The sequence below is a fragment of the Rhamphochromis longiceps genome, linkage group LG3 (genome assembly GCF_057381845.1).
Source record: "Rhamphochromis longiceps isolate RC_006_pf linkage group LG3, R_longiceps_female_GT1.1, whole genome shotgun sequence".
Classification (NCBI taxonomy): domain Eukaryota; kingdom Metazoa; phylum Chordata; class Actinopteri; order Cichliformes; family Cichlidae; genus Rhamphochromis; species Rhamphochromis longiceps.
In genome coordinates, this window is record NC_140559.1 from 68,635,888 (window position 1) to 68,649,547 (window position 13,660).

The window sequence follows — 13,660 nt, forward strand, 5'->3', positions numbered from 1 at the left end:
ACGTTTCATATCAGTGAATATGTTCTTTAGGACGTCCACTGACATGTTTAAGTGTCCTGCTGGAAATCATCAAATCATCCATGAAATCCATGAAAAATCCTTTTAGTGTTTCTAACTTCACCCTCTGTCCTCTCTCTCTCTCTCCATCCTCCTCACTGCTTCTTTCACTGATAATCACACAAACATCGTATTCAGCTACAAAATAACACAATAATATCATCTGATGATCATTATTATAAGAGCAGGATCCATATTTGATATCAGAGTAACACACTGCTTGGTTATGTGCAGTCATCATCAGTGACTGTGGGTCAAACAGAAGCTCTCTGATTGGTTGCTGACCTTGGTCACCTGTCCACTCTCACCTGTTTGTGTTTGCTCTCTCTTTGCTGTCTCCATCCTCTCTCTCCTTTCTCTCCCTCTCTGTCTTTGTACGTCACTCAGGTCCAATGGAAACAGTGACATTTACAAACCAATCAAAGACAAACTGATCCATGTCAGGTTATAACAATATTCAAAGTGAATACAGGCTGCTGCTGGACACAGACAGGTAACATCATTTTGACTTGCTGTCACCTGGATCTGGACTCATAAACACTGAAGCCCTGAACAGGAATACAAATCATTTTCTGCCAACTAGCGACACACCAGCAGATAATGGCTCAGAAAGCTAAAATGAGCCAATCATTTCTGTGTTTAGTTCCCCTGAAATCAGATCTGATATCAGCAGCTCTGAGTTCATTCATCATTATTGTCCAGTGATGAGATTTCTGCTCCGTTTGGTAACAGTCAGCAGGTTTTTCCTGCGTGTGGACGTGAACAGTCGTACCTGACAGCAGGTAGCAAACAGAGATCATCTTTCCAGCTGGAACTCTTCACTGAGCTGAACTCATTCAAAATGTTCTGGAGTCAAAACAGGAAACAGTCCAAATGTGTGTCTTCACTCTGACTCTGGATCAGATCTCAGTGACAGACTGTGGACATTATGGAAGCCTAAATGTGACACCATCTTCCTCCTTCATCTGCAGATTAAAGCCAAACAAAGATTCTCATTAAAAGTCTGCAGGTCTGAGAGAGACTCAATCGTTGTGTCATGTCAAACACAGTAAGAGGAGCTGAAGCACAGATGTGAAGAGCAGATTCATCAGATTATGACCTCACTCTGTTTTGTCTTCATATACATTCAGTCTCTGTTTATAATGCAGATTTTCTGCTTTTATAATAACACATTTTATATTTTCTATCATCACAGACTGACTCGGTGTCGACTCTCAGAGTCTCACTGTGAAGTTGTGGCCTCAGCTCTGAAGTCCAACCCCTCCCATCTGACACAGCTGGACATGAGTAGAAACTACAAGCTGCAGGATTCAGCAGTGAAGCTTCTGTGTGCTGGACTGGAGAGTCCAAACTGTCGACTGGAGACTCTGAGGTGAGTTCACTGACTGCGGCTGTTGTTGTTTTTCTATATTTCATGTCTTTGATGTTTGAAACTTTCTTTAGTTCCTAAATGTTCAGGATGTGTCTGAAGACAAATGTGAAGAAGTTTGAGTGCTTTCAGAAATGTTGTCTTTCCAAACGACTGAACAACAGTTTTTCCTTTTGGCTCCAAACAGAAGTGACAGACTTGAGCAGGGTTCATTTAATGAATGAATGAATGAATGAATGAATGCTTTATTGGCCATATGCAGGTTGCCCCACAGAGGAATAGGACCCCCCCCGACTTACACACACAACAACAAGACAACACAAGGGAATACAGTCGGAGATCGGCAGCGTTGGGAGAATAACACTGAAAAAATTACACAACATTGGGAAAAGTACAAGAGGGAAACCTGGGCAACCTATGGGAGGACAGCATGAGAACAGGAAACAAAAAAACTCCTCTGCACAGAGAGCACATTAATGTCCACATCACAACATCAGAGCACATGACAAGCCACAGGGGATGGATAGGGGGGTGGGGGGTGATTCGAAGGAACACAGCAGTCGTCCTGCACCATGCTATCATTTCAGCGCGGCACGCAGACCTGCTGCCTTCCCCCACAGGAACAAGCATCGAAGGCGTTTGGAAGGGAGGGGGATGAGTGCGTGCTTATCAGTGTAAGTGTGTGTGTGTGCGTGTCCATAGTTCAGCTGAGACAGTGTCCTTCGCTCTATCAGGCTAAGTAAACAGTCCTCCAGCCGATCCAGGTGTCCTTCATGGGATGGGAAGAATAGTCATCACACAGTCGTTATCAGGGAGTTGTTTTGGTGGGCTCCAGCCTTGGGCCTAGCAGCTGGCGCCGTGGTGTCCAAATGTAGAATATTGTTGATTTCTCCTTTATGCGAGCAGCGAATTTAGCACTCTGACACTGGGGCCTCGATTTCCCGTTGGAGCGCTGCGAGCCTCCCCATGATGGTATCAAGCTTCTGTTCCGTGGTGTTGTCATTCTTTTGGTTCTGAGACCCCACAGCTACAGTGAGCCGTTCTGCGATGTTATCCAACTTTCGCTCAAGGGTGTTATTGTGAGCAGGCCCCTCTCTGATGTATCCCATCATACGCTCAATGGTGTTAGTTTGAGTCTTCACGGCAGCTGTAAGCGTCTCCAAGGTGTTAACCATGCTGCGTTCGGTGTGGGAGGCCGCGCCTCGTCCCATCGCTTCAATTCCAGCGGTCAGCTTAGGGGGGGTTTGAACAGCTGGTTCCGCTCTCTTATTTCTCCGATAAGTCAGGGCCAAGCCAGCTCCGATCAGCAAGAACCCTGTTATCATGGTTCCGAAGGCTGACAGAAGTGGAGTGGTGACGGGGAGATGTTTGACAGGACAGTGTTTCAGCCTCCACAGGTTCATGTTGTGCTCCATCAGTCAGTGAAGATGAAGTCGGTGCTGATGAGGCTGTAGAGTGTGTGAGGGATGTGAATGAGGATGATGAAGATCTGATGATAGCAGATAAAAACAGGCTGCAGAGACTTTGAGCCATACAGGGCACACAGTGTGTGTACAGAACAGCTGAAATCATTATGGAGGCCTCACTGGGATATGGAAGCATCACAGTACAGCTTCAGTGAAGCTTTAAAGTCTCTGATATGAGATGAGAAATGAAGCAGCCAGAGCTTTTTCATGAGTGGAAATCCACTGTGACTGTGAGCTGCTGCTACAGCCTCCAGATTAGCCAGCAGCTCATCCTGCTCAACATTTCCTCACCAACTTTAATAGAAGTGTGATGTTTTCAGCTGGAGTGATGGTCAGGGTGGCCTCCCTCTCCTCCTCTTCTCCTCTTCCTCTTTCCTTTCCTGTAGCTGAGTTTGGGAGAGACTAACAGTGTGTGTGTGTGTGTGTGTGTGTGTGTGTGTGTGTGTGTGTGTGTGTGTGTGTGTGTGTGTGTGTGTGTGTGTTACCTCCTGCTGACCAAAGGGTCGTAAACCCAGGAAGTTTACATCAAAAGAAACAGATCTTCCAGATAGGATGTATCTACAATAAAACCTCCCCCAGCACAGAGTGGTTGGAGAGGTGGCCAGGATCAAAGGAATGGCTTTGATCCTACTGCTTGAACTAAGACTGTACAAATTTAAGAAACACAATGGCAACATTCAACAATTAGACTTAACAGTAACACCACCACTTTACTCTGTTCTACCTGTCACATCATTTTATCAGGAAACAAATATGCTCATGTTTTTACTATGTTTGTCTTGAAGATGTAAGAAGATCACATGGTGCTTTTTATTATTGTGTTGGTTTGTTTGCTGTCTCTTGGATGGAGCCCAGCTGTGCGTGGCCCCTGGGCCTGTGGTCAGAGTGTGTGCTGGATAATCCGGCCCAGGATGAGGCCAAACTGACATGGGATGAAATGTCTGTCACATAATTGAGCTTTGTGATAAATGTACGACTTTAATGTGAAACATTCAGAGTTTTTTCTCTTGTTGTGTTTGTTTGAAGCTGCTTCCTGTTGGCTTCAGCTGTTTGGAGTTTCCATTTTCTAAACTTCTACATTCTGAACCTTCTTCAGCTCTGAACAGATGATGAAACACTGAATGATTTCAAGCTCACACTTTGTCTAATAAACTTACATCTTTCATTCTTTATACAGATTGAGCGTCTGTGGTTTGTCAGAGATCAGCTGTGATTATCTGGCAGCAGCACTGAAGTCCAACCCCTCCCATCTGAGAGAGCTGAACCTGAGCCTGAACAACAAGCTGCAGGATTCAGGAGTGAAGCATCTGTGTGGTTTCCTGGAGAGTCCAGGATGTGGACTTGAAACTCTGGGGTCAGTCAGCATGTTTTAGTTGTGCTGAGATGAATATGATGTGAAAGTTGTGCTGACACTAAACTGCAGACATCAGGCTGATATTATACTGATCCACACTGAGGATCTTCATGGTAAAGTCTGTTTTCTTCTTCTCTGGTTTAGTCCATTGACTGCAGCAGAACAATGTTCACATTTCAAACAGTGAGACTCAACGTATGGCCCGCGGCCCACACGCGGCCTGCCCACCTTCCCTGATTCAGAGAGAGGGGACCCTGATTAACTGTGTAGTGTTCTTCCTCACAGTTCTAAGTATCAGACACAACAATGAATAATCCACAGCTGACTGTCTTTAGCAGGTCAAAGGTCACGGCACACAGCAGACAGTGGGAAATATTATAACTCTGATCATTTATCAGCACATATCCATATGTATAAAAACAAAGCTGACACTGTGAGACTTGATCAGAGGTGTGATCATCACAGCAGAGGCCTTTGTGTCAAAGTCACTGAGGATCAAACAGAAACACATGAAGCAGATTTTCCTGTTCTGGCTTTTTATAGCAGATAACCTTCAAAATATTCTGCAGTCCATCAAAAACTGAAGCAAACCATGAATCAACATGTGAACATGAGCTGATGCTGCTGAAGTGAAGCAAAGTTACAGAGGTTTGATTACAGACACAGCTGAGAGTTTGTAATCTGTCATCATTTTAAAAGGTTTACATTTCTTCAGTATATCCACATTTGCAGCTGGTACCTCAACCTCCACTTGTCCAACACAACTGCTGTCCACTGCCTCCATGACATTGTGATTTTGCTGTTGGTCTTCTGTCAGATCTTCATCAATCACTTCTGCACGGGGCACACCTTCAGACTCTGCAGCTGCATAACGAAAGCCAGTAAGATAAAATTAGACATAAGGTAAATGTACACCAATATTCCAATGACAGGTGTGTGATTCATCTGGAAGTTATGTGCGGATTAGTGTACAGTGATAGCAATTTAGTATGTTTTTAGAGGGGGGGGGGGGTTGTTTACCTCCGATGGGTGCTCTTTTTCGCTTCCGTTGCGTACGCCTTGAGTGCCGGTCCGAGTCTGATACAGGTATGTCGTCATGCCCCATGTGCAGTGTTGGTGCCCAGTCTGGATTTGTTACATCCATTTCATATGCTGGTTTGCCTGCAATAATGCCAAATCATAAGCTACTCAGTCGACATGATGTGGTTCTGCAGCATCACACATTAGCATGTTTTATCTCATTATCTATGACCGCAGCACATTGAAAATCACACTAAAAGCCTTTCAAGAGTGATATGAATTAATTTAGAACTCACCGGAAAGAAAATGCCGTGAGCAAACCAACAAAAAGCTGGGGATTGCAGAGAACTCGATATCCCCTCGTCTCACCGCTGCAATCCAAGCCTGACGTCTTTGTTTAGTAATATCGGATACATGGGATCCCTCACGTTGCCTCCAGGACGGAAAACGATGAAAAGAGAGCCCGTTATCCAGCTTCTTGCCTTCACGATCGTGTGATCTAACGTTGCAACCGACAACACAACACGTACGATCCATAGCTGAAATGGTATCCTTTGGCTGGCCTACTGTCATGGCGGAAGGGGGCATGACCCATCTCCCGTGACATCACGCTCCAAAGCCCTATAGGTGGGAAAATGTACCATGTCGACCAATCAAAAATGATATGGAAACATGACATTTGGTTGTTTAGCAAAAGGGGGAAGTTTTAGGAGTGACCGGCAAGAGAGAGCGAGTGAGCGAAAGAGAGAGAGAGTTTTGATACGTGAGAGATTTGTGACGTTTACCGTGTTTGGTCTCAAGTTAGTTTGTTGTCTTGTGTATTTAGTGTGTAGCTGTTGTTTTGTTTTGTGTGTCAGTTCTACTAGTGATCGTCACAGTTGCTGCCTTAAAGCCAACAAAGGCAGATTGCAGTGTAAACGCTGAGTGACACACCTGCTGTCAGACCTGCAGGTTTATCCCTGTGCTGTTCTCATATGTGTTAGAGTGACACAAACTATTGTTTGACACCTGATTGTTCTGTAAATAGTTTGAAATGATTATATGAAAAACGTCTGAGCCTTGGCTGCATTTTTTGGTAAATAGTACCATATAACTTTGTTGTTTGCAAAACGTGTGCGTATTTTTAAAAATGTACAATCTCTATTTGCATTTCAAGTTATGAAGATGATTCGTTAAACATGTGTGTGGTTTTTACAGTCAAAATATCACTTTCTACTTGTATTTTAAATTTTGTCTGAATTTAGATAAATTGTGCTGATACAGTTGGTCAAAATGAGAAAATAACAGATCGGCAAGATAAACTGTTTTTAAAGGTAAAATATAGAGGCCACATCAAAAGTAGTCAAGAAGGGTTAAAGGCTAAAAGCAAAGTTGTCACCAAGTACTGTTTATATTTGTGTGTATTGCTGCAGCTTTTTTGAGTATTAATTTGGTGCCTTTGTGTGAAATAATGGTATTGTGAGTGATCCATATAGTCACAAAGAATAGCCACTTGTTTCTGTGCTACCAAAGTTCCCCGGCTTTCATTCAAAATGTGTTTATCGTCAGCACCTGCACATTAAACTACTTAAACATTATAAATGTCTTCAAGCTCACACTGAGGCCTGTGGGGTACTATCAGCCACTGAGACAGTACACACATTTATATGTGTTTGTATATGAATATTTCATACTTTAAGACTGCCTGTTTATTTAAGGGAGATGAACAAAATACATTGGAATTGTACAAAATAATATCATGGATGATAAATTAAATAGATTTTAAGTAGATGCTTGTGCATTCTTAAAGTCTTATATGTTGAACTGAACTATGTGATCTGTTCAAAGCCTTAATCTTAATTTGAAGTGAAATGTGCATTTTGAGTTTATACACTATGTATATAAGGCGACCGTTTCCTTTTGCAGTATTTTTGTGTGGTGTACTTTTCTATGTCTTAACAAAAGGGGAACAAAGGTGTTTAAGTTCACCTAGGATGATGTGTTTTAATTTTCACATGGTCTTGCTTGAATTTGACCCTGACAAAGGCGTATGAACTCTGTCAGCTGTTTGGAGTTTCCATTTTCTAAACTTCTACATTCTGAACCTTCTTCAGCTCTGAACAGATGATGAAACACTGAATGATTTCAAGCTCACACTTTGTCTAATAAACTTACATCTTTCATTCTTTATACAGATTGATGGGCTGTGATTTGTCAAAGATCAGCTGTGATTATCTGGCAGCAGCACTGAAGTCCAACCCCTCCCATCTGAGAGAGCTGCACCTGAGCAGGAACAACAAGCTGCAGGATTCAGGAGTGAAGCATCTGTGTGGTTTCCTGGAGAGTCCAGGATGTGGACTTGAAACTCTGAGGTCAGTCAGCATGTTTTAGTTGTGCTGAGATGAATATGATGTGAAAGTTGTGCTGACACTAAACTGCAGACATCAGGCTGATATTATACTGATCCACACTGAGGATCTTCATGGTAAAGTCTGTTTTCTTCTTCTCTGGTTTAGTCCATTGACTGCAGCAGAACAATGTTCACATTTCAAACAGTGAGACTCAACGTATGGCCCGCGGCCCACACGCGGCCTGCCCACCTTCCCTGATTCAGAGAGAGGGGACCCTGATTAACTGTGTAGTGTTCTTCCTCACAGTTCTAAGTATCAGACACAACAATGAATAATCCACAGCTGACTGTCTTTAGCAGGTCAAAGGTCACGGCACACAGCAGACAGTGGGAAATATTATAATTCTGATCATTTATCAGCACATATCCATATGTATAAAAACAAAGCTGACACTGTGAGACTTGATCAGAGGTGTGATCATCACAGCAGAGGCCTTTGTGTCAAAGTCACTGAGGATCAAACAGAAACACATGAAGCAGATTTTCCTGTTCTGGCTTTTTATAGCAGATAACCTTCAAAATATTCTGCAGTCCATCAAAAACTGAAGCAAACCATGAATCAACATGTGAACATGAGCTGATGCTGCTGAAGTGAAGCAAAGTTACAGAGGTTTGATTACAGACACAGCTGAGAGTTTGTAATCTGTCATCATTTTAAAAGGTTTACATTTCTTCAGTATATCCACATTTGCAGCTGGTACCTCAACCTCCACTTGTCCAACACAACTGCTGTCCACTGCCTCCATGACATTGTGATTTTGCTGTTGGTCTTCTGTCAGATCTTCATCAATCACTTCTGCACGGGGCACACCTTCAGACTCTGCAGCTGCATAACGAAAGCCAGTAAGATAAAATTAGACATAAGGTAAATGTACACCAATATTCCAATGACAGGTGTGTGATTCATCTGGAAGTTATGTGCGGATTAGTGTACAGTGATAGCAATTTAGTATGTTTTTAGAGGGGGGGGGGTTGTTTACCTCCGATGGGTGCTCTTTTTCGCTTTTGTTGCGTACGCCTTGAGTGCCGGTCCGAGTCTGATACAGGTATGTCGTCATGCCCCATGTGCAGTGTTGGTGCCCAGTCTGGATTTGTTACATCCATTTCATATGCTGGTTTGCCTGCAATAATGCCAAATCATAAGCTACTCAGTCGACATGATGTGGTTCTGCAGCATCACACATTAGCATGTTTTATCTCATTATCTATGACCTCAGCACATTGAAAATAACACTAAAAGCCTTTCAAGAGTGATATGAATTAATTTAGAACTCACCGGAAAGAAAATGCTGTGAGCAAACCAACAAAAAGCTGGGGATTGCAGAGAACTCGATATCCGCTCGTCTCACCGCTGCAATCCAAGCCTGACGTCTTTGTTTAGTAATATCGGATACATGGGATCCCTCACGTTGCCTCCAGGACGGAAAACGATGAAAAGAGAGCCCGTTATCCAGCTTCTTGCCTTCACGATCGTGTGATCTAACGTTGCAACCGACAACACAACACGTACGATCCATAGCTGAAATGGTATCCTTTGGCTGGCCTACTGTCATGGCGGAAGGGGGCATGGCCCATCTCCCGTGACATCACGCTCCAAAGCCCTATAGGTGGGAAAATGTACCATGTCGACCAATCAAAAATGATATGGAAACATGACATTTGGTTGTTTAGCAAAAGGGGGAAGTTTTAGGAGTGACCGGCAAGAGAGAGCGAGTGAGCGAAAGAGAGAGAGAGTTTTGATACGTGAGAGATTTGTGACGTTTACCGTGTTTGGTCTCAAGTTAGTTTGTTGTCTTGTGTATTTAGTGTGTAGCTGTTGTTTTGTTTTGTGTGTCAGTTCTACTAGTGATCGTCACAGTTGCTGCCTTAAAGCCAACAAAGGCAGATTGCAGTGTAAACGCTGAGTGACACACCTGCTGTCAGACCTGCAGGTTTATCCCTGTGCTGTTCTCATATGTGTTAGAGTGACACAAACTATTGTTTGACACCTGATTGTTCTGTAAATAGTTTGAAATGATTATATGAAAAACGTCTGAGCCTTGGCTGCATTTTTTGGTAAATAGTACCATATAACTTTGTTGTTTGCAAAACGTGTGCGTATTTTTAAAAATGTACAATCTCTATTTGCATTTCAAGTTATGAAGATGATTCGTTAAACATGTGTGTGGTTTTTACAGTCAAAATATCACTTTCTACTTGTATTTTAAATTTTGTCTGAATTTAGATAAATTGTGCTGATACAGTTGGTCAAAATGAGAAAATAACAGATAAACTGTTTTTAAAGGTAAAATATAGAGGCCACATCAAAAGTAGTCAAGAAGGGTTAAAGGCTAAAAGCAAAGTTGTCACCAAGTACTGTTTATATTTGTGTGTATTGCTGCAGCTTTTTTGAGTATTAATTTGGTGCCTTTGTGTGAAATAATGGTATTGTGAGTGATCCATATAGTCACAAAGAATAGCCACTTGTTTCTGTGCTACCAAAGTTCCCCGGCTTTCATTCAAAATGTGTTTATCGTCAGCACCTGCACATTAAACTACTTAAACATTATAAATGTCTTCAAGCTCACACTGAGGCCTGTGGGGTACTATCAGCCACTGAGACAGTACACACATTTATATGTGTTTGTATATGAATATTTCATACTTTAAGACTGCCTGTTTATTTAAGGGAGATGAACAAAATACATTGGAATTGTACAAAATAATATCATGGATGATAAATTAAATAGATTTTAAGTAGATGCTTGTGCATTCTTAAAGTCTTATATGTTGAACTGAACTATGTGATCTGTTCAAAGCCTTAATCTTAATTTGAAGTGAAATGTGCATTTTGAGTTTATACACTATGTATATAAGGCGACCGTTTCCTTTTGCAGTATTTTTGTGTGGTGTACTTTTCTATGTCTTAACAAAAGGGGAACAAAGGTGTTTAAGTTCACCTAGGATGATGTGTTTTAATTTTCACATGGTCTTGCTTGAATTTGACCCTGACAAAGGCGTATGAACTCTGTCAGCTGTTTGGAGTTTCCATTTTCTAAACTTCTACATTCTGAACCTTCTTCAGCTCTGAACAGATGATGAAACACTGAATGATTTCAAGCTCACACTTTGTCTAATAAACTTACATCTTTCATTCTTTATACAGATTGGGGGACTGTGGTTTGTCAGAGATCAGCTGTGATTATCTGGCAGCAGCACTGAAGTCCAACCCCTCCCATCTGAGACAGCTGGACCTGAGTGACAACTACAAGCTGCAGGATTCAGGAGTGAAGCATCTGTGTGGTTTCCTGGAGAGTCCAGGATGTGGACTTGAAACTCTGAGGTCAGTCAGCATGTTTTAGTTGTGCTGAGATGAATATGATGTGAAAGTTGTGCTGACACTAAACTGCAGACATCAGGCTGATATTATACTGATCCACACTGAGGATCTTCATGGTAAAGTCTGTTTTCTTCTTCTCTGGTTTAGTCCATTGACTGCAGCAGAACAATGTTCACATTTCAAACCTTCAAAGAAGAAGAAAAATCCTCCACTGGATAATTCACTGTGAAACTCTCCAACTCTTCATTCCACCTTAAAGTCTGTCTGACACTGAAATCCAAAGCAAAATGTGCGTTTGCTTTACAGACAGCAGTCCAACACAAACATACACACATCATCCAAAACACAGTCCAACATCCAAATCTCCTCCACTGCCAGCATGAATGATGGGAAAGAGAAGGAGGAACACTCTGACATTCAGGGTTAGAATGAGTTTCATGAAGCAGACTGTGAAGATCAAAGCTGCATTAGAAAGCTTACATGAATGAATGAGTGGACAGAAGTGGACAGAGATCATCTGAAGCACTTCAAAGGCTTTAAATCAGCACATTTCTCTTTATTCTTTATCAACTCTGTTAGTTTCTCTCAGTTTTCTGTGGAATGAAGCTAACAGCAGGCTAATAAGATGCTGACCAATAGGTTTCTATTAAAGGTTGTAATTTGTATGTGAAAAAGTGCTTTGGCTCAGCAGGGATCAGCTTACAGGTAGAATACAGCTGCTGGATGGGATTAGCATGTCATAGCTATCTACCAAACTGCTAACTGGGGGATTTCAGGCCATCTATGGATCATTTTTGCTAACTGTTTATTCAGCTTAGGCTCACAGGGCTGCAGCCTGTGCCCTAGCTGTCATAGGGCAAGAGGCGTGGTCCACCTGCACAGGTGAGCAGTCCATCACAGGGCCAACAGAGAGAGACAGAGAAGCACTCTCTCACATCCACACCTACAGCCAATTTAGAAGCACCAATGAACCTAAGCAGCATTTCATTGGACTGTGGGAGAACATCCAACCTCCACAGAAAGGCCAACAAGCTTCAACCTACAACCTTCTTGCTTTAAGGCACTAGTGCGAACCACTTTTCCCCATTTCAGTCCAAATCCTGCATCTTCCTGTTTCTGACTCCAGGCCAGCTCCACTAACACTTTCTCATCAGACACTGCCACCTAGTGGAGGAAGTCTTAGTTCCATTTGAAGATTCAGATTACAGTTAGTTCCTTTACAAAGAGGTGGAGGTGGTGGGGCCACAGCACCATCATCACTGAGTGCCATAGGACACTTAACCTTTGTTTCCATGTGCTGGGAACTTCCTGTTGTTCCAAGGAGGACTGGAAAATGTGTGAAACTCTCCCAGTCAGTTCCTCACAGCACACTTCAATCATTTCCCTCCCACAGCATCAGGACCAGGGCTTTTTCTCTCTTTGCTCCCACTAAGAGATTTCCACACAAACACCTCATCAGTGGGACTCTCAGAGCTACCAGCCCTTTGCTACAATCACAAAGCTCTTCATTGAAATCAATGATATCAAAGCTGGAATCAAATGAGTCCAAGTCTTCTGCTGATTCAGCATCACATTCATCTTTGCTCCTTGTTCTGCATCCCCACCATGGACTTCATTCCTTTCCAAGCCAGCCTTGAGTGTCCTTTATTCAGCTCATCCTCTGCTTTACTTTTACACCTGATTTTAGCTGCTTTATCTCTCTTTCAACAAGTTTCTGTGCCTCAATCTTTTTCTTCTCTCCCTCATAACAAGACAGCTTCTTCTGCCTGAGAACATGTTGGAGTGATTTACTAATCCAGGGCTGCTTATTGGGGAAAATACTTCCTGTTTCCAAAGTAATCCCCATTTTTCCCAGAAAGAAATGTAAGTAGAAATCGATGATCTAAGTGAGAACATGAGCCTTTAAAAAGTCCCAGTGGGTGCAGTCAAAGCAGTCCCTCAGTCCCAGTATAGAGTCTTTGGTCCAGACTGGAACAAGTGTGTGCCCAGTTTGAGCTCTCTTCAGTGCTGTGACCTGACAGACCCAGAGGGGCCATCACATCACATTTAGAAGCTCCCCTAATGGAGCCACAACACATGTCCAACACTTAGTCTGTCTTGTTGGACCAACTGGAAGAAATGATTCAAGGACTTAGTCACAGAACAGAGATTCAAATCTCCAAAATCCAACTGGCTGCATCAGGACATATAGTCTGAAACTCTGCACAGTTTCCTGTTTGAAGCTGCTTCCTGTTGGCTTCAGCTGTTTGGAGTTTCCATTTTCTAAACTTCTACATTCTGAACCTTCTTCAGCTCTGAACAGATGATGAAACACTGAATGATTTCAAGCTCACACTTTGTCTAATAAACTTACATCTTTCATTCTTTATACAGATTGTGGGGCTGTGGTTTGTCAAAGATCAGCTGTGATTATCTGGCAGCAGCACTGAAGTCCAACCCCTCCCATCTGAGAGAGCTGCACCTGTGGGGAAACAACCTGAAGGATCCAGATGTGAAGCAGCTGTCTGATCTTCAGCAGAGTCCAGACTACAGACTGGAGACTCTGTGGTCAGTAGAGTGATGGAGTGAGTGGGTGGTGCTGTCAGCAGTATTGTACTAAACACAGTCAGTATGAAGCAAAGATCCAGTGTTTCCTGTAAAGCTGCAGCTTCTCAGTGAAGCTGTGAGAGGAGAATGGTGACAGGCT

General features: G+C 42.7%; 2 protein-coding genes across 3 annotated transcripts in view; both read left to right on the forward strand.

The window, feature by feature from the left end:
* LOC146676531 (protein NLRC3-like) overlaps positions 1–11,028 on the forward strand; it is a 183,997-nt gene extending 172,969 nt beyond the window's left edge. Inside the window, exons 2-4 of one of the 2 annotated variants that reach the window (XM_085402207.1) lie at positions 1,253–1,429; positions 4,070–4,246; positions 7,441–7,636. In XM_085402207.1, the coding sequence (XP_085258333.1) occupies positions 1,253–1,429; positions 4,070–4,246; positions 7,441–7,636 (550 nt within the window). Of the gene's footprint in view, positions 1–1,252; positions 1,430–4,069; positions 4,247–7,440; positions 7,637–10,800 lie in introns of those variants that run through there. The other variant, XM_085402206.1, reaches the window with a different exon arrangement.
* The window catches only part of LOC146676534 (carboxy-terminal kinesin 2-like), a 296,438-nt gene that overhangs the window by 100,316 nt on the left and 182,462 nt on the right, over positions 1–13,660 (forward strand). The gene's annotated exons all lie outside the window — the stretch shown is intronic.